This window comes from Triturus cristatus, chromosome 3_1 (assembly GCF_964204655.1).
Source record: "Triturus cristatus chromosome 3_1, aTriCri1.1, whole genome shotgun sequence".
Taxonomy (NCBI): Eukaryota; Metazoa; Chordata; class Amphibia; order Caudata; family Salamandridae; genus Triturus; species Triturus cristatus.
In genome coordinates this window covers 470,093,636-470,116,613 of record NC_140583.1, presented here as the reverse complement: position 1 = coordinate 470,116,613, position 22,978 = coordinate 470,093,636, and the positions used below count along the sequence as shown (strand labels likewise).

At 45.0% G+C, this 22,978-nt stretch overlaps 1 protein-coding gene across 1 annotated transcript in view; it reads left to right on the top strand.

Annotated features, from left to right (window-relative positions):
• SAXO2 (stabilizer of axonemal microtubules 2) overlaps nt 1–13,006 on the top strand; it is a 98,208-nt gene extending 85,202 nt beyond the window's left edge. The window contains exon 4 of the mRNA XM_085644296.1: nt 11,873–13,006. Coding sequence (XP_085500422.1) covers nt 11,873–12,867 — 995 coding nt within the window. The 3' untranslated portion in view covers nt 12,868–13,006. The remainder of the gene's footprint in view (nt 1–11,872) is intronic.
• The last annotated feature ends 9,972 nt before the right edge of the window (nt 13,007–22,978 follow it).

Sequence of the window (22,978 nt, the reverse complement as noted above, 5' to 3'; positions counted from 1 at the left end):
ATTTCCTGTTAATAGGGGCGTAAGGCAGGGGTGCGTTTTAGCCCTGACCCTGTTCTCCTTGTTTATTAACAGGGTTATTTCATACTTTACCAACTACCCAACCGATGCTCCATCATTAGAGGGATCTAAGATCCCACTTCTTATGTTTGCAGACGACACGCTTATACTGTCCAAAACACAATCAGGTCTACAGCGGGCCTTAGACAGATTTCTGGTCTTCTGCAATGACCATGACCTGGCCATTAATGTTGATAAGACTAAATACATGGTGATGCACAAAAGTAAAATATTTAAGAGTAAAGTGTCAATGAATGATATACCTCTAGAACAAACTGACACATTTACCTATCTGGGGATCACCATGGGCCGGAGGTTGTCCTGGAAGCCACAAATAGATTTACTTGTTCTCAAACACAATCAACTAGTTGGTGCCCTTCTGAAAGAACATAAAGCTTCATATACCAAACCGGTGGGGCCTGCTATTGCCCTATATAAAGGGAAAATAAGAGCCTCGATTATTTACGGGGCTGAGATATGGGGCTTTGATAATCTTTCCCCCTTAGTTATAGCCCAAAATACATTTTTGCGCTCACTGACTGCCCTTCCCCAGTCAACACCCATCCAGCCTCTACTGCTCGATCTGGGCTGTAGGGCGTTTGACGATGATGCTGGGTTTAGACCCCTCTCCTATTGGAGAAGACTGTGGACTACACCTGAGCTACTTCCTTATGCTAATGCAATCTGGTATATTAAAGATCAAGATAAGCTTAGGAGAATAGCCTGGCTCCAATATATTAAAAGTGGTTTGCAAGACATGGGATTGGGCCACCTCTGGTCTGATCCTAGGGGCAATCAATTTCCCAATAAATTGGATTTCAAAAATTTATACTGGGAATCCAGGATTGGGAAATTATGGTCAGTGACTAACAGCAGTTCACTATCTGGTCTCTTTATGGATCATAAGTACTTAAGTACTTTTGAACCATACTGGAATTTCATCTCCAGACCAGATGATCGCAAACTATATCATCAATTTAGAGTGGGGTCCCTCCCTCTCAACTCCTTTAGGAATAAATGGAAGGGTGGTCACGATAGGTTCTGTCTTACACAGGAAGAGTCAATTACCCATGTTTTGTTTGTGTGCCCTGCCTTCGCTCAACCTAGGCATAAATGGCTTAAACCGATTTGTTCAAACTTAGGCACCAGATCGCATATAACAGCATTGCGTATTTTGAGAACCAATACTCGAGAGGATATAGTTATTGCAATGGCCACATTTTTGAGCTGGTCATGGGCCATTCGTAGATCTATTGCGAAGAGGGCTATTCCTTCAGAACCTCCTATTCATGGTATTTAATTGTATAAAGGGCCCAGTTGTTATTATTAAGCTTATTATTGATCTCATCATGTAAGGAAAGATCGCAACGCTGATTTTATGAATTTTATAGTAGCTTTCTCCTGGGCTGGACTCAGTTATAGAGATATCTAACGCTTATAAGGATTTTAGATTCTGTTTTTAATCTTCATTTGCATTTGTATTTGTACCCTTTTTTATTCTGTCAAAGTGTATCTTTCATGATGTAACAATCGAATAAAGACTTGTTGATGATGATTTATTTGCTTATTTCATCATGATCAGCTCTTTCATCACCACGTTGAGATGTAGCAAGTGTAAGTGAAATATTGTCAGTATCTTTATTTTTGCATGAGAGTTGGATGAGGAACAATACTAATTTAGTTACATAAAGAGCAGTTGTAATAAAAATAATTTTAATGAGGGATTAAAACAAATCTTTATTTCTAATGGGGATGAAGACCCGCCACCCCCATCTCCCCCCCCCCTCCCCCCAACTCTCCCTCTCTCAGCTACGCCCAGAAGCTACTCGGACTCAAGTCGGTTTTTTGCATTTCATGTACTTTCTACACACAACAAATATCTATCTGTTCACGTATGCTGGGAGAGGTACTGGGGAGATGTGTGTCCATCACTTGGCCATGTAATAGCACATTTTCCCCCTCACTGCCATTCCCCCCCCCCCCCCCATTCTGCCAGAAAGTAATTTAAAACCATCTTGTTCTGGACACATTTGCCTGAGCATCTAACTGTTCTATTATTAATCCCAACCCTATCATGGAATTCGCTATCTGTTCCGAGATTGCGTCATTCCTCCTTAGCTGATCTAAAGGCAAAAGCTATGGTCATACCATACATAAGGGATAAGGCAGAAAAGAATCTGGATGTGGCTGAATGTTTCAAACTGCTCTCCAACCCCTTTTTTCGTTTGGGTGGGTGGTCATCAAAATGTCTTATAGCAGGCCCAATGTAATCAGGGTAACAGGTTTCAGTCCAGTCCAAAGCCAACCAAAAGCAGGTCCGTGACCTACAAGTAAAACATGATTCACTTCTTTGAGAGTACCACAGAAAAAACAAGAGTTACTTAGGAAGGCGACACTCAAATGGATGCTGCACAAAAGGAGTGTTCCCTGCTGCTAAGTAATATTTATTAAATCTGACCGAAATACTGGATGCATTCGCTCCTCTGTGCTCGTAAATGAACCGTCGTTCAATCTTGGCAAGGTGAGTGGTCTCTGGCATGTTGTAGTTGAAAGGGATGTTAAACTTTTCAAGAACTAAGAAAGAAGAGGAGAAGATTCCAGCACATCCTTGAAGTTGGCGTCTCAAATACAGTATAACTTAAACTGTTCAGTACCCTAAACAAAGTAACATTATCTCCTACATCAAAAAGCATGTGCGCACCGACCAAGGAGGAAGAAGAGTTAATTGTCTGTTTGTATTTGTCCAACAACAGCATAGCAGTTGCCCCAGTAGGCTGAGCAGTGATTTCTGACCAGGCATGTCTTACTGCACTTGAATCTGAGAATAACTCCGCATTCTGCAGTATGAATGTACCTCACCACCAGCCAGAAGCTTAGAGCAGCCACAAAGACAGCAGGCCAGACCCACAATAGGATGCGGTATCCAGGAAAAATAGGCCGCTTACTGGGGGCTGAGACAGTAACAATGGAGGCTGTCAGCACACCATCCTCTGATGAACAACCAGGCAAAGAATCAGTGCCCAAAGTCTTCGGTCCAGCAAAGATCAAAGAAACTGGTGTGAGAGGGTCTCCCCAGGTGCTTTGGGGGTCATCGCAGGCCCTGGCTCGATAGCAGAAGCGCTGTTACACCAAGAAGAACAAGCTCTCTTGCAGTAAGAGGAATTAATCCTCATCGCTGGGGCAGTGTTCGGGATAAGCAAGACTTGCTAAGGGTTACACCAATGAGGATGGAGAGCATTCTCCTTTTAGTACACTCGCACATACCCCAGATCACCAGGCTGGAGGGAGTGGCAGGCCTTGGTAAGATAACTTGATCCCGAGAACAGAAACTGTTAAGACTTTCTATGAACTTGCTTCAATACTGCAACACGGCATCATAATTCATCTACAGGCCTAGCTTTGCTGGTGAGATGGGAGAGTTGGAATGAAGTTAAGCATCATGGGTTAACCCATAGTTATCTTGTCAGGGCTCAATTTAGTTTTCCGGGAGTGAATTGCTCTCAAGGACCACAGAGCTGGAGTAGGGCATCTGGCCACATTAACTGAGTCTCTGTGCAGATCTTGGCAAACTTATTCTTTAAGGTCCTTTTACTCCTTTCTACCTTACCTGATGATTCAGGGGTGACAATCAAAGTGCTATTCTTTTCCCAGTGCTTTGCAGACTGCCAGTACTATTATGGACACAAAGTGTGCCCTCTGATCACTGCTGAACCGGCTCAGTATTCTGAACCTAGGAAAAAGGCTGTAGATAGCCACTTACCGACAGCCACGGCACCCGCACAGGCACTGAATGCCTCCACTCACACTAAGAACATGCAAACCACTACTGACATACAAGAGAAATTTACACATTTAGATAACTGTATGAAATATACTTGGATGTGCACGAAGGGGCCTCTAAGTGGAGGATGAGCAGCGGGTTGGCCTTGATTTCTTTTCCAGTGTTAAATGACAGACAGGTGGCACAGGACTAGTAGTAACTCTGGACTATGGAAAAATGAAGGGTGCATACCAAAGGGGTACAACAGCAGGTAAAACTCTGCCCCAACTAATGTGGCTGCTCCATGATACAACCTGTAGATTTTGGGGAGTTGAAATGTCAGTGCGACCGCACATCCAATGCAGCCTCTCCACATCTCACCAGGTTCTCTTTTACATTGCTGCTCCAACCAAGTTTGTTTTTCACTTACAGGTGCATTGAAACAAGTCTTTTAAAGTAAGTACAGGAAATAAGTCCGTTTTCCATAACATTCATAGCTATATGTGCAGTTTTAGCTAATGCAGCATTGTTAGCAACCGAATCAGCTAAAGTGTTTCCTCTAGACGTATTATCAAGAGTGTACTGATGGGCTGCATACTTCACTACAGCTATCTTTTCTGGCAGTTTTAAAGCATTTAAAAGGTTTTGTACGTAATTCCCCTTGGTCAGCCCCAAATACATACTCAAGCCTACATATACCATAATAGTTTTTACTTTGTTTAAGTTCTTGTGAACACTATGAGCTCTGCAACCTGGGTAGATTTAACTAAGTGCAAACAGCATACCCAGAGACTAAAGTACCATCTTCATTTCTGAGATATTAGCAGCCTACAAAATAATTGAATTCACAATCAGGTAAAAGCACATCTGTTAAATCAATGCATGGCTTAGTATCCTGAACAGTGGTTAAAATACAATCATGGGGTCCTCATTACTTTTGGGCAGGCATCATGAATGCAGTGTTTAGGACTCAGTCAAATTAATATGAGAATTAGATGACAATATTTCATAATGTGAGAATCTGGCTGTGGACAAATGTTGAGTTTTTGTGGTAAGGACACATTATCCGCCCATCATCTACAATATGTAGCCATTGCTAAAAAAAAGGTTCACACTTGAGACACAGTCGCAGGTTGGGGCAATTTACGGATGGCTTCAACTCTTTCAGAGAATAAGCGATGTTTTCCTGCTGACATTTTGTGGCCTAGGTATGTAACTCAGGGAAGGCAAAACTGTAATTGTTCTACATATTCCTTGTGTCCTTTCTTAACCAATTCAGTGAGGAAATAAACTGATTCTCCCTTGCGCTGATCAAATGTAATGCAGGCCAATAAAAAGCGATCAACATATTGGATTAGGTTGGATCTCCAAGGGATGACCAACATGACCAACATGTCCAAATCCTTCTTTAGGGCCTTGGAGAAGATTGAAAGGAACTCTGTAAATGCCATGACAATTGAGACCCGCAGAATGTGAACAAGAAGGATACGGGCTCTCTTCATGTATAGTAATGAAAAAGAAAGAGGTGCAAAGGTCAACCACAGTAAACCACCAGGTACAAGCCGGTATGCAGGAGAGTATAAACAGGGTTAAGACTAATGGAAAGCTTAGGATAGTCACATTATTATTGGCCTTAAGGACCTGTACAATCCTATCTACGTTGGTCATCCCGCCTTTCATTTTAGGAGAATCGGAGTGCTACATCTACTAACAATAAAACTAGAACCCCTTCCTTAATTAAATCATCAATTACAGAGCAGATCCCTTCTTCACCTCAGGCTTTAAAGTGTACTGAGGGGTTCGCTGTAACTTCTTTTGTGGGTCTATCTTCACTTTTACCAGTTCCACGGAAGTAATGACTCCCCTCATGATTAGCTCCAGTAGACCACAAAATGAGATGTACATGTGCAAGGAGTTCAGTTAAATCTAATGACATAACAGTGGGTTCTGAATTCTTATGACAGTGTAAACTCTCACAAAACAAGGCAAGCATCTGATTTTCCTACTTCTGAGGTAGATCTAAAACACTACACCTGGAGTGTAGAACACCGTGCAGTTACATTTGCAAAGATGAGTTGTAAGGAGTTTGTCAGAAATAGGTCCCAAAGAGATGGTTAAAAGATTTTTAATATGGTGACTGATTTGGTCTGAAGCACTGGCTTCGCCCGTGGACAATCCCTAATATGGCAAAGACGGGAATTCACAAATCTTAAGGGCAGAGAGACTGATGCTCATGTCAGTGAGGCTGATGGTGCTTTTACCATTAATGACACAATCAACATAAGGACCCTGCAGGTATTAGGGTGTTCATTTCATAGTTCAGACCTCTCAGGCTGTCAGGGTAGAGATTTGGGGCAACTTGATGGTATCCCAAAGGGTCTAATGCCCTAGTGCGCCAAAAAGTTGCATTGGTTTAATCACTCTTCCAGTGCCCCAGCTGCTCGCATGCAAAACAAGATCCCCTCCTCCTGCATGTTCTGCAATTTCAATCAGTTTTAATCCCGCATTTTTATTCTTTTTTTTCTGCGATGCTATGTAGTGATTCTCAACTGTCACTAATAGTGCCAACGTTTTTGTTTGCCACGAATACATATAGTAGTCAGTTGATTCTTAACATTTGGGAATAACCCCTGCACAAAAGTGGCTCCACAGCTTCCTGACCCATCTCACACATCCTGGAACCTATCTAGGTAATCCGCCAGAGCCGCAACCTGCTTTGTTTTCGAAATTAGAAATCTTGGTCAAATCTGTTTCCACGGGGCATGCTTCTGGTACCAGATTCAGCAATGCATCCTTCGCTGCACTGAGCTATGCTTCGTTTTCCAATCTGCTCTAGGCCATTTCGCTTTCTCCACTAACATCTCTCACATTCACTTGGCAATATAATTCGTAACTGCTGATTGACATGAGGGTCTGTGCACCTCAAACTGGCTTTCTGCCTCTTCTCTGAACTGTTTTGGATTTAATCAGAGAGGGTCCTGGGTACATGGGCCATAAACTCTATCTTGGGCCACTGGGTGGTCCTTCAAAGGAAGGATGGCCGATGGGGACAGATCCTTCTCATCAGCTTCACTCGAGTGGGGTATTTAGATCCGGACACTTACTTTACCCGTAGTCTGGTCCAGGTCTTTCACTGTCTGATGTACAGGCAACTGTTTCCAGAAGCCACTATGACACCACACACTGCAATATGTGGTAGGATAGTGTCATTGAAAAGCTGCCACCTTCTCAGGAGGAAAAAGCTAAAGGTGTTAAAAGCCTCCCAGCTGGATGAAGACTTCATAGGACAGAAGAAAACCAGGAATCCAGTATCCGATCATGGAATTCTTTAGGAGCAAGAACTCAGGATCAGCAAGTGGAGGGAGCGAGGAAACAAGCAAAGGAAATACGGCCCTCCAACCAGACTGATGCCTTAACATAGTGAAAGAACAGGAAAAGGAAATGACATCAAAACACCACATGACAAGAAACATAATGGTTTGAAAGAAACATCCATGATGGGAAAAAACAAAAAATGGAACAAAAACCTGTACCAGTCTAGCTGTGGGGCAACTGTAAAAGGCAGTTGCAAACCCTCAGGCAAGTGATTGCCATTTTAGAGCTGCAGGATCAAGCATAAGCAGCTAGGAGTCCTTGAACAGGAGGGAAGATAGCCCCAGGCAAATGAAACATCACAGACCACAGCTGCAGGCTTCATGTGACACCCAGGGACTGTGGAATCAAGCAAGATACCATGGTTCTTAGACACCCAGGTGGCCAAAATGTTGCAGTTGCAACATGGGTAGAAGTGGGACGGCATCTTGGCAGTCAGTCACGTTGTCTTCAACTGTTGAGAGTATTAGTGGGGCTTCTCTTTCTTCGGTCTCTCTGCCCCAGGGCTGAACTTGAGTCTGCTCTTTACCAGTCGTTGGCAGTAGAATCAGCCTGTGACCTTATCACTCTGCTGCTGCCTTCCGCTCGCATCGCAGTGCTCGCTTGCACATTACCTTCCTGTGCTTCGTTCATTGATGGGTACACAGACATTGGTCCATTTCCATGTGCAACTCTGGCTGCAACAACTGCCCCATCAGCCAGAATGTATAATATGTCAAGCAAATCCTCTTCTCTTTAATTCCCAATTTCATTTGTGTTTTTCCTGTTCATTGATTTGTGAAAATAGCTAGGGAGGAGTTTGAGCAGTTGGAGTTCTAACCCCACCTTTGAGGTGATTCGGTACCAGGGGCGATTTCTCCATCAGGGACTGTGCCCCTCTAAATTCCCACACATTTACATAAAAAAATGTTAAATAGATCGATTTATTTGGAAATACGTTTGTATCTCTAAATAAATTCATGTATTTAAGTCTAGGCTGTCTGTTTCAGGCAGCCTGCCCCACCTCGCTCTGAAGCAAGAGACTGAAGCCAGGCAGTAAATCAACTTTCTTAATGGTGATGCATGATGCAGGGCTTTCTGTTTTAAAGCCCTTCATTGCCATTGGGGTCTCTAGTTGTATGCACTCTCTAGGCCAGTGACGCTTACAGTGAAGCAATAAGCGTCACAGTTTTTGCCATTGGAGACTAGGGGCCCGATTCACAAAAGTAATCTGCGACAAAATCTTAACTTTATAACTTTTGATATTCACAAAGGCATTTAGGAGTAGTAAAGTTTGGATTTTGTCTTAAGTTTGTCTTAAGTTTTGGTCTTAAGTTAAACTTAAGTAAAACTTAAGTTTTGGTTTTAAGACAAAATCCTAACTTAAGTTTAACTTAAGTTAGGATTTTGTCATAAGACCAAAACTTAAGACAAACTTAAGACAAAAATCCTAACTTAAGTTTAACTTCAGTTAGGATTTTGTCCTGAGACCAAAACTTAAGACAAACTTAAAACAAAATCCTAACTTAAGTTTAACTTAAATTTAATTTAAGTTGAGATTTTGTCTTAAGACCAAAACTGAAGACAAACATAAGACAATATCCTAAATTAAACTTAAGTTAAACTTAAGTCCGGATTTTGTCTTAAGAACAAAACTTAAGACAAACTTAAGACAAAATCCTAACTTTACTACTCCTAAATGCCTTTTGTGAATACCGAAAGTCGTAAAGTTAGGATTTTGTCTCAGATTACTTTTTGGAATCAGGCCCTTCGTCCCTGCGTGATTTCAGACATCCTTCATTAAAAGGGGTAGATCCCACCCTTTCGTCATACGTGAGAGTGGATGCAAGCACGTCTGATCCAATGCCTTGTTCTCGGTAATGGTAAGTGTTTGCAAGCTAATGTTGTGTTATGTGTATAGTGCAGAGACCCCTCATCACGCTAATCTCCCCCACTGTGACACCCCATGCCCTCGCTGCACATTGCTCGCTCCTTTAGAAGGGGAACTCCTACATTTGCTCCAACGCGAAATGGACCCAAATAAGTAGCAGGGTTCGCTCTTGTTCCCTTGCAAAGTTGACCCAAATATCCCAGTCAAGCCGAAAGCTAGAGATATGTGCTTACTGTGGAACATATGCTTACAGTGGCAAGTTCTTTGAGGTACAACATTAAAACTGGCCCTGTCTTCACTGCCCTAAGTTAACCCTGATGCCAAACACATGGATTGACTTGCAAACAATAAATGTTAAAAATGTCAAGGGAATGCATTTCAGCGATTTAGTTCCTCTCTTTTTCCACATCTGCATGCAGTGTAAGACAATGGGCAAGCATACATTTTAAAGAGCTAAAGCTGTCATGCTGTAAAATGTACACATTAAAGTAACTGTTGGACAAATTAATGCAGGAGGATATGGGGCGGTTTTTAATGTGTTTAATATTTCAAGACTATACGTTCCCACTGCTTAATAAGCCTTGCTTTATCACTACATTCATTTACTTTAAAATGCACCATTTGCCAATCTTTTTTTCATTTCTTTCTTGGGAGTGGGACTCACCCTGGACCCCAGGTTTGTCCATTAACCTTGTTCACATCGCTCCCTATATAAGAGTCATGCCCAACGTTTACGCATCACCACTTTCAAATGTCACCAGCCGCCACTGTTTGGTACTCTCAACTTTTCCTGCATGTCTTTCATGCTTTGAGTATGGGATTCATGCTTTCCCCTGTGTGCCTGCTCATACCACATGAGAAGAGTGGCCACTGCTTGGCACTTATTTTATTTTTGATGTCTTTTAATCTTTTCTGAAGTTCAGATAACCTTTCTTTGTTGAAGGTACCACATTCTGGGAAAAGACTTCTTTTCATTTTCATTAGTGAGTTCCATTCACTCCTTTAAGAACCTTCAGGTGTGCTTACCATACTCTTTCTGTGGGTGCTCTCTACAGTTTGATTGTTCGTCCCCCATTGTTATTCCCTATAATCTTTCATATGGAAAGAAAGGAAAGGGGTCTGCAAGCCTTGTGCCTGCAGTTCATCACAAGGAGAGAGAGTTCCGCATTCTGTCCTTCATTTGTGTGTCTTTTGCATTCACGCCCTAAGTGCGCCGGGTATGCCCAGACGTGGGTCCCGGACTCACTTTGCCACTGGATTCAAGTTAGCCTGGCTGACAAGGTGGGAAACCTCGAAACCGGTCCCAGGATGCTTGTTTCCTGTCCAGAGAAGACCTGGCTCGGCAGTTCGGGCTGGATGGTTCCCATGAGGAACAGGGTCAAGACTGATTTGCATATGGCGGGGTCTGAACTGGGGTGGCAAAGTGAGCTAAAGAACGATGATGGACTTTACCCAGATCTGTGACTGGGGGTGAGTGTCTGAAAATGTTCAGCGCCCCGTCCATCATCTCCTGTGTTTGCTTGGTTTAAATAGTTGACATCTCTAGGCTACTGCCCTAGAGTATCTAAATGCAGGGATCATGCCTACAGTGAGCTTACATATGGAGCTTCTCGACTTGGCTCATCAAACATTAGGCTAGTGTAGGGGTCCAGTGAATACTGGTGCTGTGAGAGCATCTTTTTCACCATGATGATGCAGATGCAGTCAGGAGACATCAGCTTTAAATTTTCAATTATTACCCGGAACAACCGTCATAATCTATAATGATTTTGAAGACGGTGCTATTCTGTAAGAGGTGAAATACTCAAATGTAGCATTTCAGTAAAACATGTATATGTATATGCAGTTGAAAGAATGTATGTAAATTATAGTATATGCATGTAGGGAGCAGTCTTACATCTATAATTATCCCACCACTTCACAATACTGTAGATGGGCTGATGAACTAAGGCCCAGGTTACAATGGCCTTTTAATATCAATTTAAGAGGAACCAGCAGTTTCCACCAATATTGGTGTTATTGGAGGCATGCAGTAATCTTCTAGGTCAAACCTGAAAGACTTTGACAGGACAAAAAGGCCAGTATTATGGGATAATATGTGGAAATTGGTGCTGTAACATCAATTTTGATGTGTTATTCGCCCATGCTGTAATAGTATATGTTACTTTGAAAACTGCAATCATCAATATCTGCATGCAGTAATACTGCACCACAATTATTGCATTAACTAGAATGGTGTCTAAATAGGTGTTTGGGTTTCCACCCAAATCAGTGTTATGTGAAGCATTCAGTAATCCTCTATGTCAAACCTGGAAGACTCCGAGAGGTCAAAAAGGCCAGTGTTATGGGATAATATGTTGAAATTGGTGCCGTAACATCAATTTTGACATGTGATTCCACCATGCTGTAATGGTATTGGGTAACTCCTTAGACTGCAATCATCAATATCTCCGTGCAGTATTGCGGCTCCACATTTATTGCATTAGCTAGAATGGGATTAAGTAGGCATATGGCACATGGGGTTCCTACTTTAATTGTATTCAGATAAAATAACTATAAGTGCATTTTCAGAAATAAAGTAAGCAATACCCAAAGTAGCAATTATGTTTTGAATTTTTATTAAAGAGTAATTATGATCAGTATAGTGTCTTGGAAATTGCAATTCTTCACCGACAATACAGTGTATAATTTAAAGGATTGGAATGCACTAAGATTAATACAACAGAAAGACAAGTAAACACATATGCATGAACTTCGCTACATTGCAATGCTTTCTGGTATTCATTTTCTTGTTTAATATTCTTTTGTTAAAGATGACTACAGACCATGGGATATTCAAAAAAGGCAACTCAACAAACCAGACCATGCCTACCAGCCACCTACAGTGAAGTTTGGAAACAGCACTACCTTTCAAGATGATTTCATTCCCAAGGGTGTAGAGCTGAGAGAAAGTTATAAACCTTCCGCTGTGGCTAAGCTTTCTCAAATCCCATTTGATGGTGTTACCAACCATCGCCTTTCATACGTTCCATACCAACTAGAACCAAGATTTGCAAGACAAAAGGAAGAATACAAGCCCAGCAGCCAACCCTTTGAAGATCTAACAACTCATCGAATCAATTTTAAAGGTCTACTTGGTGAGATTGCAAAAAGCTGTAGACCAGAATACAATAAAGTTGGAAGCAATGCTGCCTTTAATGGCAGCACTGAGTTCCGTGATCGGTTTCAACCTTGGTCCGTATCTTTACCTCAAGTACGTAAGTATGCAGAATATGTCCCACCAACAACTCACATGGAATTAGATACCACATCACATCTTGACTACATTAAGCATCACATGTCTCCAGTTGCAGCCATCAGGCCAGTGTCTCAAGGAAGGAGAGCCAAAGTGCCTTTCCAAGGAAATACCACCATGAAGGAAGACTTCAGGGCCTGGGACACTGGTCGTCAGGAAATTATCAAGAGAGATCAGCAAATCCGAAAACCTTCTGGGAAATTTGATGACTTGACCACATTCAAATCACACTACATACCTCACGAGATGAAGCCAACCCACAGCTTCAAACCTTTGAATGCCCCACTTCACAGCTTAGTTCCATTTGAGGGTGGTACCATGTACCGCTCAGACTACACACCAAAGAAAAATGAAATCTGCCCTGCTAATTATCCAGCTCCCCCTGGTTATGTGTTTGAAAGTGTTGATGAGCGTGGCCACAAATATTTCCGCAAGGTAGCAACTCCTGAGATAAGTAAATTATCTTTACCTAATGGTAATCATGTCCCAAAAGAAGTTGTTGTTATGTCATAACACAAGGTAATAACTAGTTACAAAAACAGGCAAACAACCGTACTTTGTCTTATCCACCATGGATATAAATGATGCTTAGACATAATAATTCAAATCCCTAATATTTTAAGAGTGATGAATCTTTTTTATGATAGTTGTGCAGGATTATATATAAATTGTATTAGGGAAATGAAAGCTCTTCATTACAAAAAATTAATACCTCATCATCTGCAAGATGCTGGCTTCTATGTAATGTTAGTTTCCTGTGTTGAACAAAGCAAAAAACGTTTCAAAAAGATACCTCACTATCTGGCTTATAATATAGTAGGGGTCACTAGGTCAAAGGGCTGTTTAAATTACCATTTCACTTAGCACTACTCATTTTAAAGCTTCACTATGCAATGACCTTTCCTGGTGTTTTCAGAAAAACATGGAAGATACCATATAGGTGAAATTCTTACTTATCTTCAATCTCACTTTGGTTTCATTGATCTCTATGGAGAAGTCTTTTTTTAAATATATTTAGGGATGTGATTTTTGATTTGAGAAGTCTCTATCACAAATTTGGCTCCTCATATGGCCTTTTTGGAGTGCATTTCATTTATTCAGTAAAAAAAAGTTGTGAAAAATCTAGTTATAATGCTTTAAATGTGCAAGGTTTTGCGGTGAGTAGAAATGAACTGCAAACGTTTCAGCATTTTTATGCAATAAAAAATTATTTGATCAACTAATTTAGTGATGCAAGAATAACGTATCATGCAACCTAAAGCACAAGGATTTTAATTATACCATGTTCACAGGTTTTTTTGGGCCTAGTGGAAAATAAATGTATCACAGCAACTGCATTTCAGTAATCATAGGCTATCCCTTATTTATATCTACAATCAATTGAAGACTTCAGTGAAGTACATTAGCTGAAGAGCTAACCCGTCTTAGAGTAATCCAGACTGTGCTGTAAGATATTAAATTGAAAGGAAGTTAGGTATGCTAAACCAAAAGCCAGGACAAGTAACCAATCTTCCAAACAGGTAAAACCATAAAGAGGAGACCAAAAGAGTTTGAAACTTAGTTGAATATTCTGCTCTAGCTGGGAATACAATTTCTAACAAATACTCAATAGTCTCTTGCAACCACTATATGTAGAGCATCCATGCGCCATCCCAAATTCTCCTCCAACTAATATATCAGCTGAATTGACAGCTCAATTTCACTTCAGCAGTCATTTCAATTAGAATGGTAGCCACAGAAAGCTATAGGAGGTTCACGCTCTCTGCTTTACTACAGTTGGAAAGTTAAATCTAAAGCCTATGTGAGCAGACAGAGCCAACGGGTGATGGAGAGCAATGGCTTCAATTGAGTCTCTATCTCTAGAAAATTGTTTACAGTCCACAGTAAAGTATCTCAGGTTAGAGTAGAAAGTGTGTAAGAGCCCAATAGGCAGTGAACCCAAGAGAGCACTTTATCACTAAAACATTCATCAAATAAAAGGGCAGAGATAGCCCCTCTCGGTTCCTGGAGCCATCCCAAATTTGGCTTTTGGCAGTAATAGTAAAGTGACCGTGACAGCCGGGGTGAATTTTACAGGATCAGCTATAAATGACAGATGAAGTTGTGCCCATTCAGGAGCAGCAAGATTTAAAGCATCTAACATCTAGAACAAGTGGGCAGCAATAATATATTGAGTTTCAACTTCAGTCCTAAGTCTGCACAAAGCGCAGATATGCCCAAATGAGCCAACTACAGCCCTAATGTTATAATATGCTTAAAAGGCATTATCGTAAACATGGGCAATCACAAAGAGGCACATTAATACAAATTTGTTTCTAATCAAGCACTTGCAATTTATTTTGATGAATAAATAATACTCATAAGTATCTGAGGTTTAAACTTGTTTAGCTTAGTATGAAGCATCTAGAGGATCAGAAACTAACTTCTTATACTGACAAGGCAAATTTTATACAGAAAAATTAAACCTGTCACAACAATAGGTACTAAGCCGGGTATGCTAAACATTTTTGAGCTGTTTCAAAATGTGTTTACATGATGCTGGTTTCTTGCAATGATTGTTGACTTTTTCATATTTGAATATTTAGAATAGTACTTACCAGCTTGTACTTGAGATCTATAAATTAAGAGATGATTGAAGAACTATGTACAGAAAAGATCTGTCAATTAACGTTGTCTAAATTTTAACTGTCTAATACATCAACGTGGAGCATCCTTTTTGAGTGACAACTAGACTGCTCTAGACTGCATAGTAGTCACTCAAAATATATATATACATATATATATATATATATATATATGTATATATATATGTATATATATATTTCCAATAGTAACTAGGTCCTAACTATAACTACCTACTGGCGACTGCCAGTAGGTTATATATATATATATATATATCTCCAAAACCTTTTATGATAAAGGAGCCGGCACTCGTTGTCATGGGGTTTTCCCTGTTTATTGCGTCAGTCACATCGGACACAGGAACAAGCACAAGAGGGACGCGTTTCGACAGTCGCGCTGCCTTTTTCGACCCCAGGTCGAAAAAGGCAGCGTGACTGTCGAAACGCATCCCTCTTGTGCTTGTTCCTGTGTCCGATGTGACTGACGCAATAAACAGGGAAAACCCCATGACAACGAGTGCCGGCTCCTTTATCATAAAAGGTTTTGGAGATATTTTTCTACATTTCTAGCGCTAGCGGTAGCTCTACCGTTTGAGCACCACCAGCGATCTGGCAGCACGCCAGTATACCGCAAATTGTTTGGGAATATATATATATATATATATATATATATATATATATATATATATATATATATATACCGCCTTTCATCATTGTACTATGAAAACATGTAGCATTCGGTATAGTTCATAAGAAAGGCTCATTTGGCCTTGCCCAAATCCAAACCTGTGATGTGCAAGTCACACCAAATGCCAGCAGTGAGCATTAATTGAATGATAATCAAAAGGAGGTCATTACCTGGTATTCGTCACTCAATTATAGGTGTTTAATTCCCCAGTGTATTAGTACACAGAGAATTTCTGATACTAAGATCATTCTTTTGTTATGCTAACAGTCTGTGAACAAAGGGAACCAGATTGTGAAATAGTCTTCTACTGCCCTAGTCCACTTTCATTTGGTTTTCTGTTGTACACCACTTATCACTGATCTCACGATTCTGATTGTATTCAGTACTCCAATGCACTTTAAATATATTTATGTTAGATGTAGATATTCTGTTAGTGTTCAATATAATTAATTGAATCCTCTCTTACCCTCTCCTCATATGTATAACCTTTCTTCAAGTAATACAATCACTGTTTAATTTCATGCCGCAATAACAATGGACTAACATCCCTCCTGTTAATCTTGATTTGCCTATTCCCTTCAACATTAAGTTGAAATTTTATTTGCATCTGCAAATTACCTTTTCACAAGCAATCTCGATTTAAAACATCTTGAATGTTCCTTTCGTTTTTCAACTAAATGCACGTCAGTAACGAGGCCTAATGTATTAACGAAAATAATGTCAAACAGGCTTTGTTTGAGGTGTATCAAAAACTCAGTATTTTTACTTTGTAACAAGAGATATTTTTGTAACATTGATGTTAATTGTAACCACTATTTTCGAGAATCAAGCCTATACTTTAATTTTGTATTAATATTTTACTTGATCAACAGTAGCGAATGTTAAATATTGAATTGATGTAAAACAGCACTATACAAATAAAATTATGCTTATCAGTTGTATGCTCGGTTCTAAAAGCTAAACCCTAGATTTTATTCAGGATCTGAGATTAAATAATTTGTTAATTTTTAGGGAGCTTGTGCATAGTGCGCATGGAGACCATACTGGCGGAGGGCACTGCTACTATTTTGCCACGAAAACTCTCAAAAGAATATTCAATGAAAAAGTGCTGCGTAAGTAGTTTAGCAGTGTGTATTGAGAGGTTTTACTCCGCCAGCAAACCATGGCCAACTCAGCGAAAAAAGGTGATTTCTGTAGACCAGCATACACCGAATTACTTGTGGAATATTTGCAGATCCTGGAAAGGAGATACCAGTTTTACTTGCATAAAGCTGACTGTTTTTGAGGCATAGGAGCATATTAACAAGGAAATGATGGAGTGCGGCGCTGCTGCAAATTACGCAGCGCCACGCTCCCCCATTTCCAAAACCCAGGGATGCGCCGTATTTAGAACAATATGGCGCACCTCTGTGTGTTCTGTAGTGCTGGCACTAAAAATAGCTGCCTAGCGCCAACACAGACACCCTTGCGCCATAGTGCAAGGGTGCCTGCGTTGCAGGGAATGATTGTTTATGTGGAGGAAGGTGTCCCTGCCTGCACATAAACAATCAATAATGGAGATTTGCTACTTCTATGTTTGTTGATGAATGCATCACATATGGAAGTAGCAAATATTGCTTATGTGCAGGAAGTGACACCTTTCTGCACATAAACAATCATTAATGGTATTTTGCTCTATGTGTGCTTCAGAGTTGCATTGTGTTAGTTTTTTGGCGCTGCCTAAGATTTACACCTCCTTGTAAATCTGGGGCAGCGTAAAAAAGCAATGAGTGGTTTGGCAGGCTAGCCTGGCGGACGCTCCTTAGCTCGGCTCCGTCCAGATCGCCGATAACTATCCTTCTATTCATCCTTTCGCCCGAACCAGGGCTCTCCCCTGTAGCGGTAGGGGTGCGTGGTCACTGGTGGCAGCATCCGGTGGCACCCCAGCGTCTCCCGGAGTCTATGGGACGGCGCCGGGAGAGAGAGCGGGGCCTGGGCCTGCCGCGGCCTCGATTTGGGCAGCAGAGGAGGTCGTCCCGTCGGAGGGAGTGGCGGACGCGGAGAGCCGGGAGCTGCGGTCATCCGCCGGACAGGGGCGGCGAGCACTGGCCTAGGTGGATCCTCGTGGAGGTGCATTGGGAGCCCGGAGGTCGGGGCTCCCTGGGATTGGATCCGGACGACAGCGGGAGTGGCGCTGTCCAGTGGATACCCCTACGGCGGGCGGTTCCCCTCCCCCCCCCCACGAGGCGCACCTAATTCCTTGTGCCTGCAGCTGTTGGTGGGCCGGGGGCTCGGCGGCCATTTCGGGCCGCGTGGTGGTGGTGGTGGTGGCGGGGGTACATGGTGGCGGCTCTGAGCGTCAAGGCTGGTGGGGCCGGGGCCCGGATGGCGTAGCTGTACGGGGCCCGCAACGGAAGCACTGGACTGGTGTTTTCCCCCCCTTCCGCTCGCCGCCCTCCTAGAAGTGCTTTGAGGGAGAGCCCGGGTGCTCGGCGGCCATTTCGGGTCGCGGCGGTCGAGGAGGGTCTTGCTGGTGGTGCGTGGTGGCAAAGGGGCCGGCAGTGCGCTGCGGGAGGTGAGCCACACTCCGGGGACTGCAGTTTGTTTTGGCCTGCATTCGCCTCGCCGGGGGCCTCCTTTCTCGGCTGTGTTTCGGGGACCTGGCAGACGCTTCTCAGTGCGCCTTGAGTGGGGGCAGCAAATTCTTGGTCTTGGTCCGGACTCTGGGCACACCCCGGGTGTGTGCCCAGGCGCGGGGGGTGAGAGACGATCGCAGCATGACCAAGGATAGAGCTGGTGGGGCGCCGGCCAAACAGGGGCCTATCGACAAGTTTACGGGCCCGGGCCCGGCCGGGGGTGCGGCCTCGGCAGCTCCAGACAACGCGGCCCTGCTGGCGGCCATTAACCAGTCCAGGGACATGTTAGACGCGAAGATTGGTGCGGTGGGCTCCGACGTAACATTGCTGCAACAGGACTTGCGGAACGCCGTGGCCTGCATCACGGAGGCCGAGACTAGGGTCTCGGGTGTGGAGGACGACGTGGCGACGCTTAAAAAATAGATGGCGGCCCTGGAATCTTCCCATAAGAACTTAGTGGGCCGAGTCGAAGATGCGGAAGGGAGGGCTCGCCGCAATAACCTGCGCTTCGTAGGATTTCCGGAAGGATGCGAAGGTACCAACATGGAGCGTTTCTTGACAGAGTGGCTGGTGTCCTGGCTTCCCCCTGACACTCTTTCCGGCTGCTTCGTGGTGGAGCGGGCGCATAGAGCGCTGGTCCAAAAACCGCCAGTGGGAGCACGACCGTGACCGGTGATCGCCAGGGTCCTTAATTACCATGACCGAGACGTCATCCTCCGGCAAGCCAGGGCAAAGGAACCGCTCCTCTTCCCGGACTATCCGAGGTTGGTCCAACAGCAGCGTCAATCCTTCCTGGCGGCTAAGGCCTGGCTGCGGGAACTCCAGCTCTCCTACACCTTCTGTTCCCGGCTCGGTTGCGGGTGATATACAAATCCCGGACCTTGTTCTTTGACACGCCCGAGGAGGTGTTTAAATGGACGGATGAAACTGTGCAACTTCGTTGTCACACTCCCCCCGGCAGAGACTCTACTTCCTCGCATGATGAGGCGTCTAAGACTAGCTGTCGGCAGAAGACGAGACGGGTCCGGCAGTCCAGGTCGCGCCGCCGCTCCAAATCTGGTGGAGTGCGGCCTGGAGCTGGAGGAGCTGCTGGGCGTCCACCTTCCACTCCTTGATTGCAGTGGTCGTATTGGCGGGGGACTCTATCACATTGTAGACTCTGCGTTGTAATCGATGATGTGTGTGGAGAGGGGGGAGTCCTGGGTTGGGAGAGTACGTAACGGGCAGGTGCCGCTGTAGCATCGTGCGAGTGGGGTAGTCACCTGTGACTTGTTGGTGGGGTTGTGTTTGGGGATCCATTGGTGGGGGGTTGGAGATCCAAGGTTGGGGTCTGGCGATGCTATCCACCGCGACAGGTACTTCAGTGGTTTTGAGGTATGGGATGGGGGGTTGGAATTGTTGTTGTTGGGGTTATGGGGTTTGTTGGACCGCACACACCTGTGGGAGCTGCCAGAGATGAATGGAATTGGGATGCTTCTGGATGGGGCTCAGTGGACTACATTGACTAATCATGGCAGATACAGCTACTAGGGTCGATGGGAGACCTGCGGTACTCCGAGTCTTGAGTTGGAACGTTAGAGGCCTGCTTGACAAGATTAAACGAGGGGCAGTCCTGCAGTATGCAAAGCGGGCGTCGGTGGATGTACTACTTTTGCAAGAAACACAGCTCCTGGGTACTAAGGCTCCCTGTCTTCAGGGATACGGTACCTGCAGGTCTTTCATTCTGGGTTCACCAGGGGTTCCCGTGGGGTGGCCATACTCATTCACAAGCGGGTCCGATATACACACACGCGCTTATGGGCGGATACGCAAGGGCGGTATATCTTTGTTCAACGAAAGATTGGGGCGGAAGTAGTGATTCTCGGGAGTGTCTATGCCCCACCCCCATTATCATGGACCCTGGCTGAAAAGATCATGACTGTATGGGCAGAGATGCCATTGGCAGCAGGTATAGTGGGCGGTGACTGGAATGATGTTATGGTGGTGTCACGGGATTGCTGTTCGGGGAGTGGTGCGCGAGGCGACGATCGACCAACCAAACTACAGGCGTTGGCTGACGGTCTTAATTGGGTGGATGCGTGGTGGCGGCTTCATGGGAATACACGGGCGTATACCTACCTCTCTGCCGTTCATGGGTCATTTTCTCGGCTAGATTACATTTTCCTTTCAGGGGCCGCGGTGGCACGGTGGGTGGAGGCGGATATCCTCCCACTTGGTTTAACGGATCATTCCCCGGTCTCGCTTCGTATGCGGCTCGGGGGGGGTCAGTGGGCAATTTCGCTGGCGCCTTTCGTGTTGGCATCTTCAGCAGGAAGACTACTGTGCCCGCATGACGGAGGCTCTGGATCTTTACTGGGCTCGGAATGTGGGCTCAGTGTCGGGAGTTGATATCTTATGGGAAGCTTGGAAACCTACGCTGCGTGGGGTTGACATCTCATATAGTGCGCGGCCCGCCGAGCGCGTGATGCGGGATTGATCCGGGCAGAGGGCGAGATTAGGGAACTTGAGATTCGAAGCCGAGGGGAGTCAGGTGGTACTGCACGGCGTCAGTTGCAATATGCCCAGCAAACATTCGCCTCGCTTTTGATGGACGAGGCGCGGCAGGCATGGTTAGCTACGAGGAGCCGGGTTTATCAGTGGGGCGACAAATCGGGGACAATGCTTTATAGGCTGTGTCAGGGGCAGCATCAATCACAGACCCTCCCGGGGATCAGAGATGGGGAGGGGCACGTGCTAACAGACCCTGGCGCCTTGGCGGAAAGCTTTGCATCATATTATGCGGAGTTGTACGGATCGCAGGAGACCATACCCAGGGGGCTTGTAGATCGGTTCCTCGATTATCTTCCCCCTAGAGCCCTTTCGGATGAGGCGCGTGCAGACTTGGACCGGCCGCTGACGGTGGATGAGTTGGGGACGGCATTGGGGAGATTGTCCCTAGGGAAGTCCCCGGGCCCGAATGGGTTCCCGAGTGAGTTCTTCAGAAAATACTTCATGCAACTGGGGCCCCATTATCATGCGGTGGTGGAGGATGCCTGTGAGCGGGGGGTTTTGCCGGCCGACTGGCGGCATGCAGAGATTGTCGTATTCCATAAGCCAGGCCGCCCTCCTGAACAACATGCCTCCTATCTGCCGATTTCCCTTCTTAATGTGGAGGCGAAGATTCTTGCCAAGGCCCTGGCCAACAGGCTCTTGCCATATATTCACACCCTGGTCCACCCGGACCAGGCCGGGTTTATGCCACATAGGGCAACGCGTCACAACATCCGGCGTGCACATGTGGCGATTGCTGCAGTCCAGCGGCGAGAGGCTCGGGCAGCTCTCCTTTTGGCCGACATAGATAGAGCTTTTGACTCTCTTAGTTGGCGCTATCTCTTTGCCTTGCTGCAACGTCTAAACCTGGGGCCACGCTTCTTATCCTATTTAACGCTTCTGTATGCGAATCTTACGGCCTCGGGTCGGGTGGCAGGGGCGACCTCGGCAAGATGCCCGGTGCACCGGGGGACACGACAGGGCTGTCCCTTGTCGCCTTACCTATTTGCCTTAGCCATGGAACCGCTGGCCTCCTGGGTTCGTATGGATGCGCAATACACAGGGTTTGAGTGGGAACATGGACTCTCGGATCGCATTGCCCTATATGCCGATGACGTGTTGTTCCTCCTTTCGGATTTGGATAAAACTGGACCGCGGCTGCTCCGCATAATGCAGGTCTTTGGGGAGACGTCGGGATTATACATGAACCCGAGGAAATCCACCCTTTGGGTACTGGGCGGTCGGGACGTACAGGGTGAGTGGACGGCGTCATTACGTCTTGCGGCCGGGGGGCTGCAATATCTGGGGGTCTTCCTGACCGATGTGCCGACGATCGCCTGGGAGCGCAACGTGGTGCCGGTATGGGAGAAAGTATGTCGAGATGTTAAGCTCTGGGCGCGTATGCCTCTCACCATCTGTGGCCGCTCTGCCATCTTTAAGATGGTGGCACTGCCTCGACTTCTTTACCAGCTCCAAAACCACCCATATGAGATTCCTCCCAGTTGGTTTCGGAAGGTTAATGCGGTGCTGAGCCAATTTCTGTGGGAAGGGGGCCTGGCCAGGGAATCGCTGCGGGTTTGCTTTCTGCCGGTATATGATGGGGGACTGGCTACCTCTGATCTCTTATCCTATTATTACGCCTCCCATTTATTGGTCCTAAACGAATGGTGGTATGGCAATAGGGGGGACCCGGCGTATGCGGTGGAGAGGCGTCTCATGGACCCACATAGGGTACATACCCTACTTTACGCGACTGCGTTGCGAGAGGCACTGCCACTGGTCACTCAGGTGGTGTTTCGGGTTTGGCGTCGGGCTTTATGTCATATTGGCTGGTGGGGTAGGCTTACCCGAGAGACCCCGTTGTGACAGAACGGGCTGCTCCCTCAGTTGGCGACCCTCTCTGGATTTAGGGGCTGGGACAGGATTGGTATCTCCACGTTGGGATCGGTGGTTAAGGGCTGTGTGATAAAATCCTTTGGGGACCTACAGCATGAGTATCAAATGCCACAGACGCAGTTCTTTAAATACCTCCAGCTGCGCCACGCCCTCGCCCCTAGTCTGGAGGGTATGCAATCCATCCCTGAATTCAGTCCCCTTGAGGCTAAGGTGTTTATGGGGGATCTCCAAGAAAAGAAAGTCTCTAAAATCTATCAGTCTATGGTGATTCATAG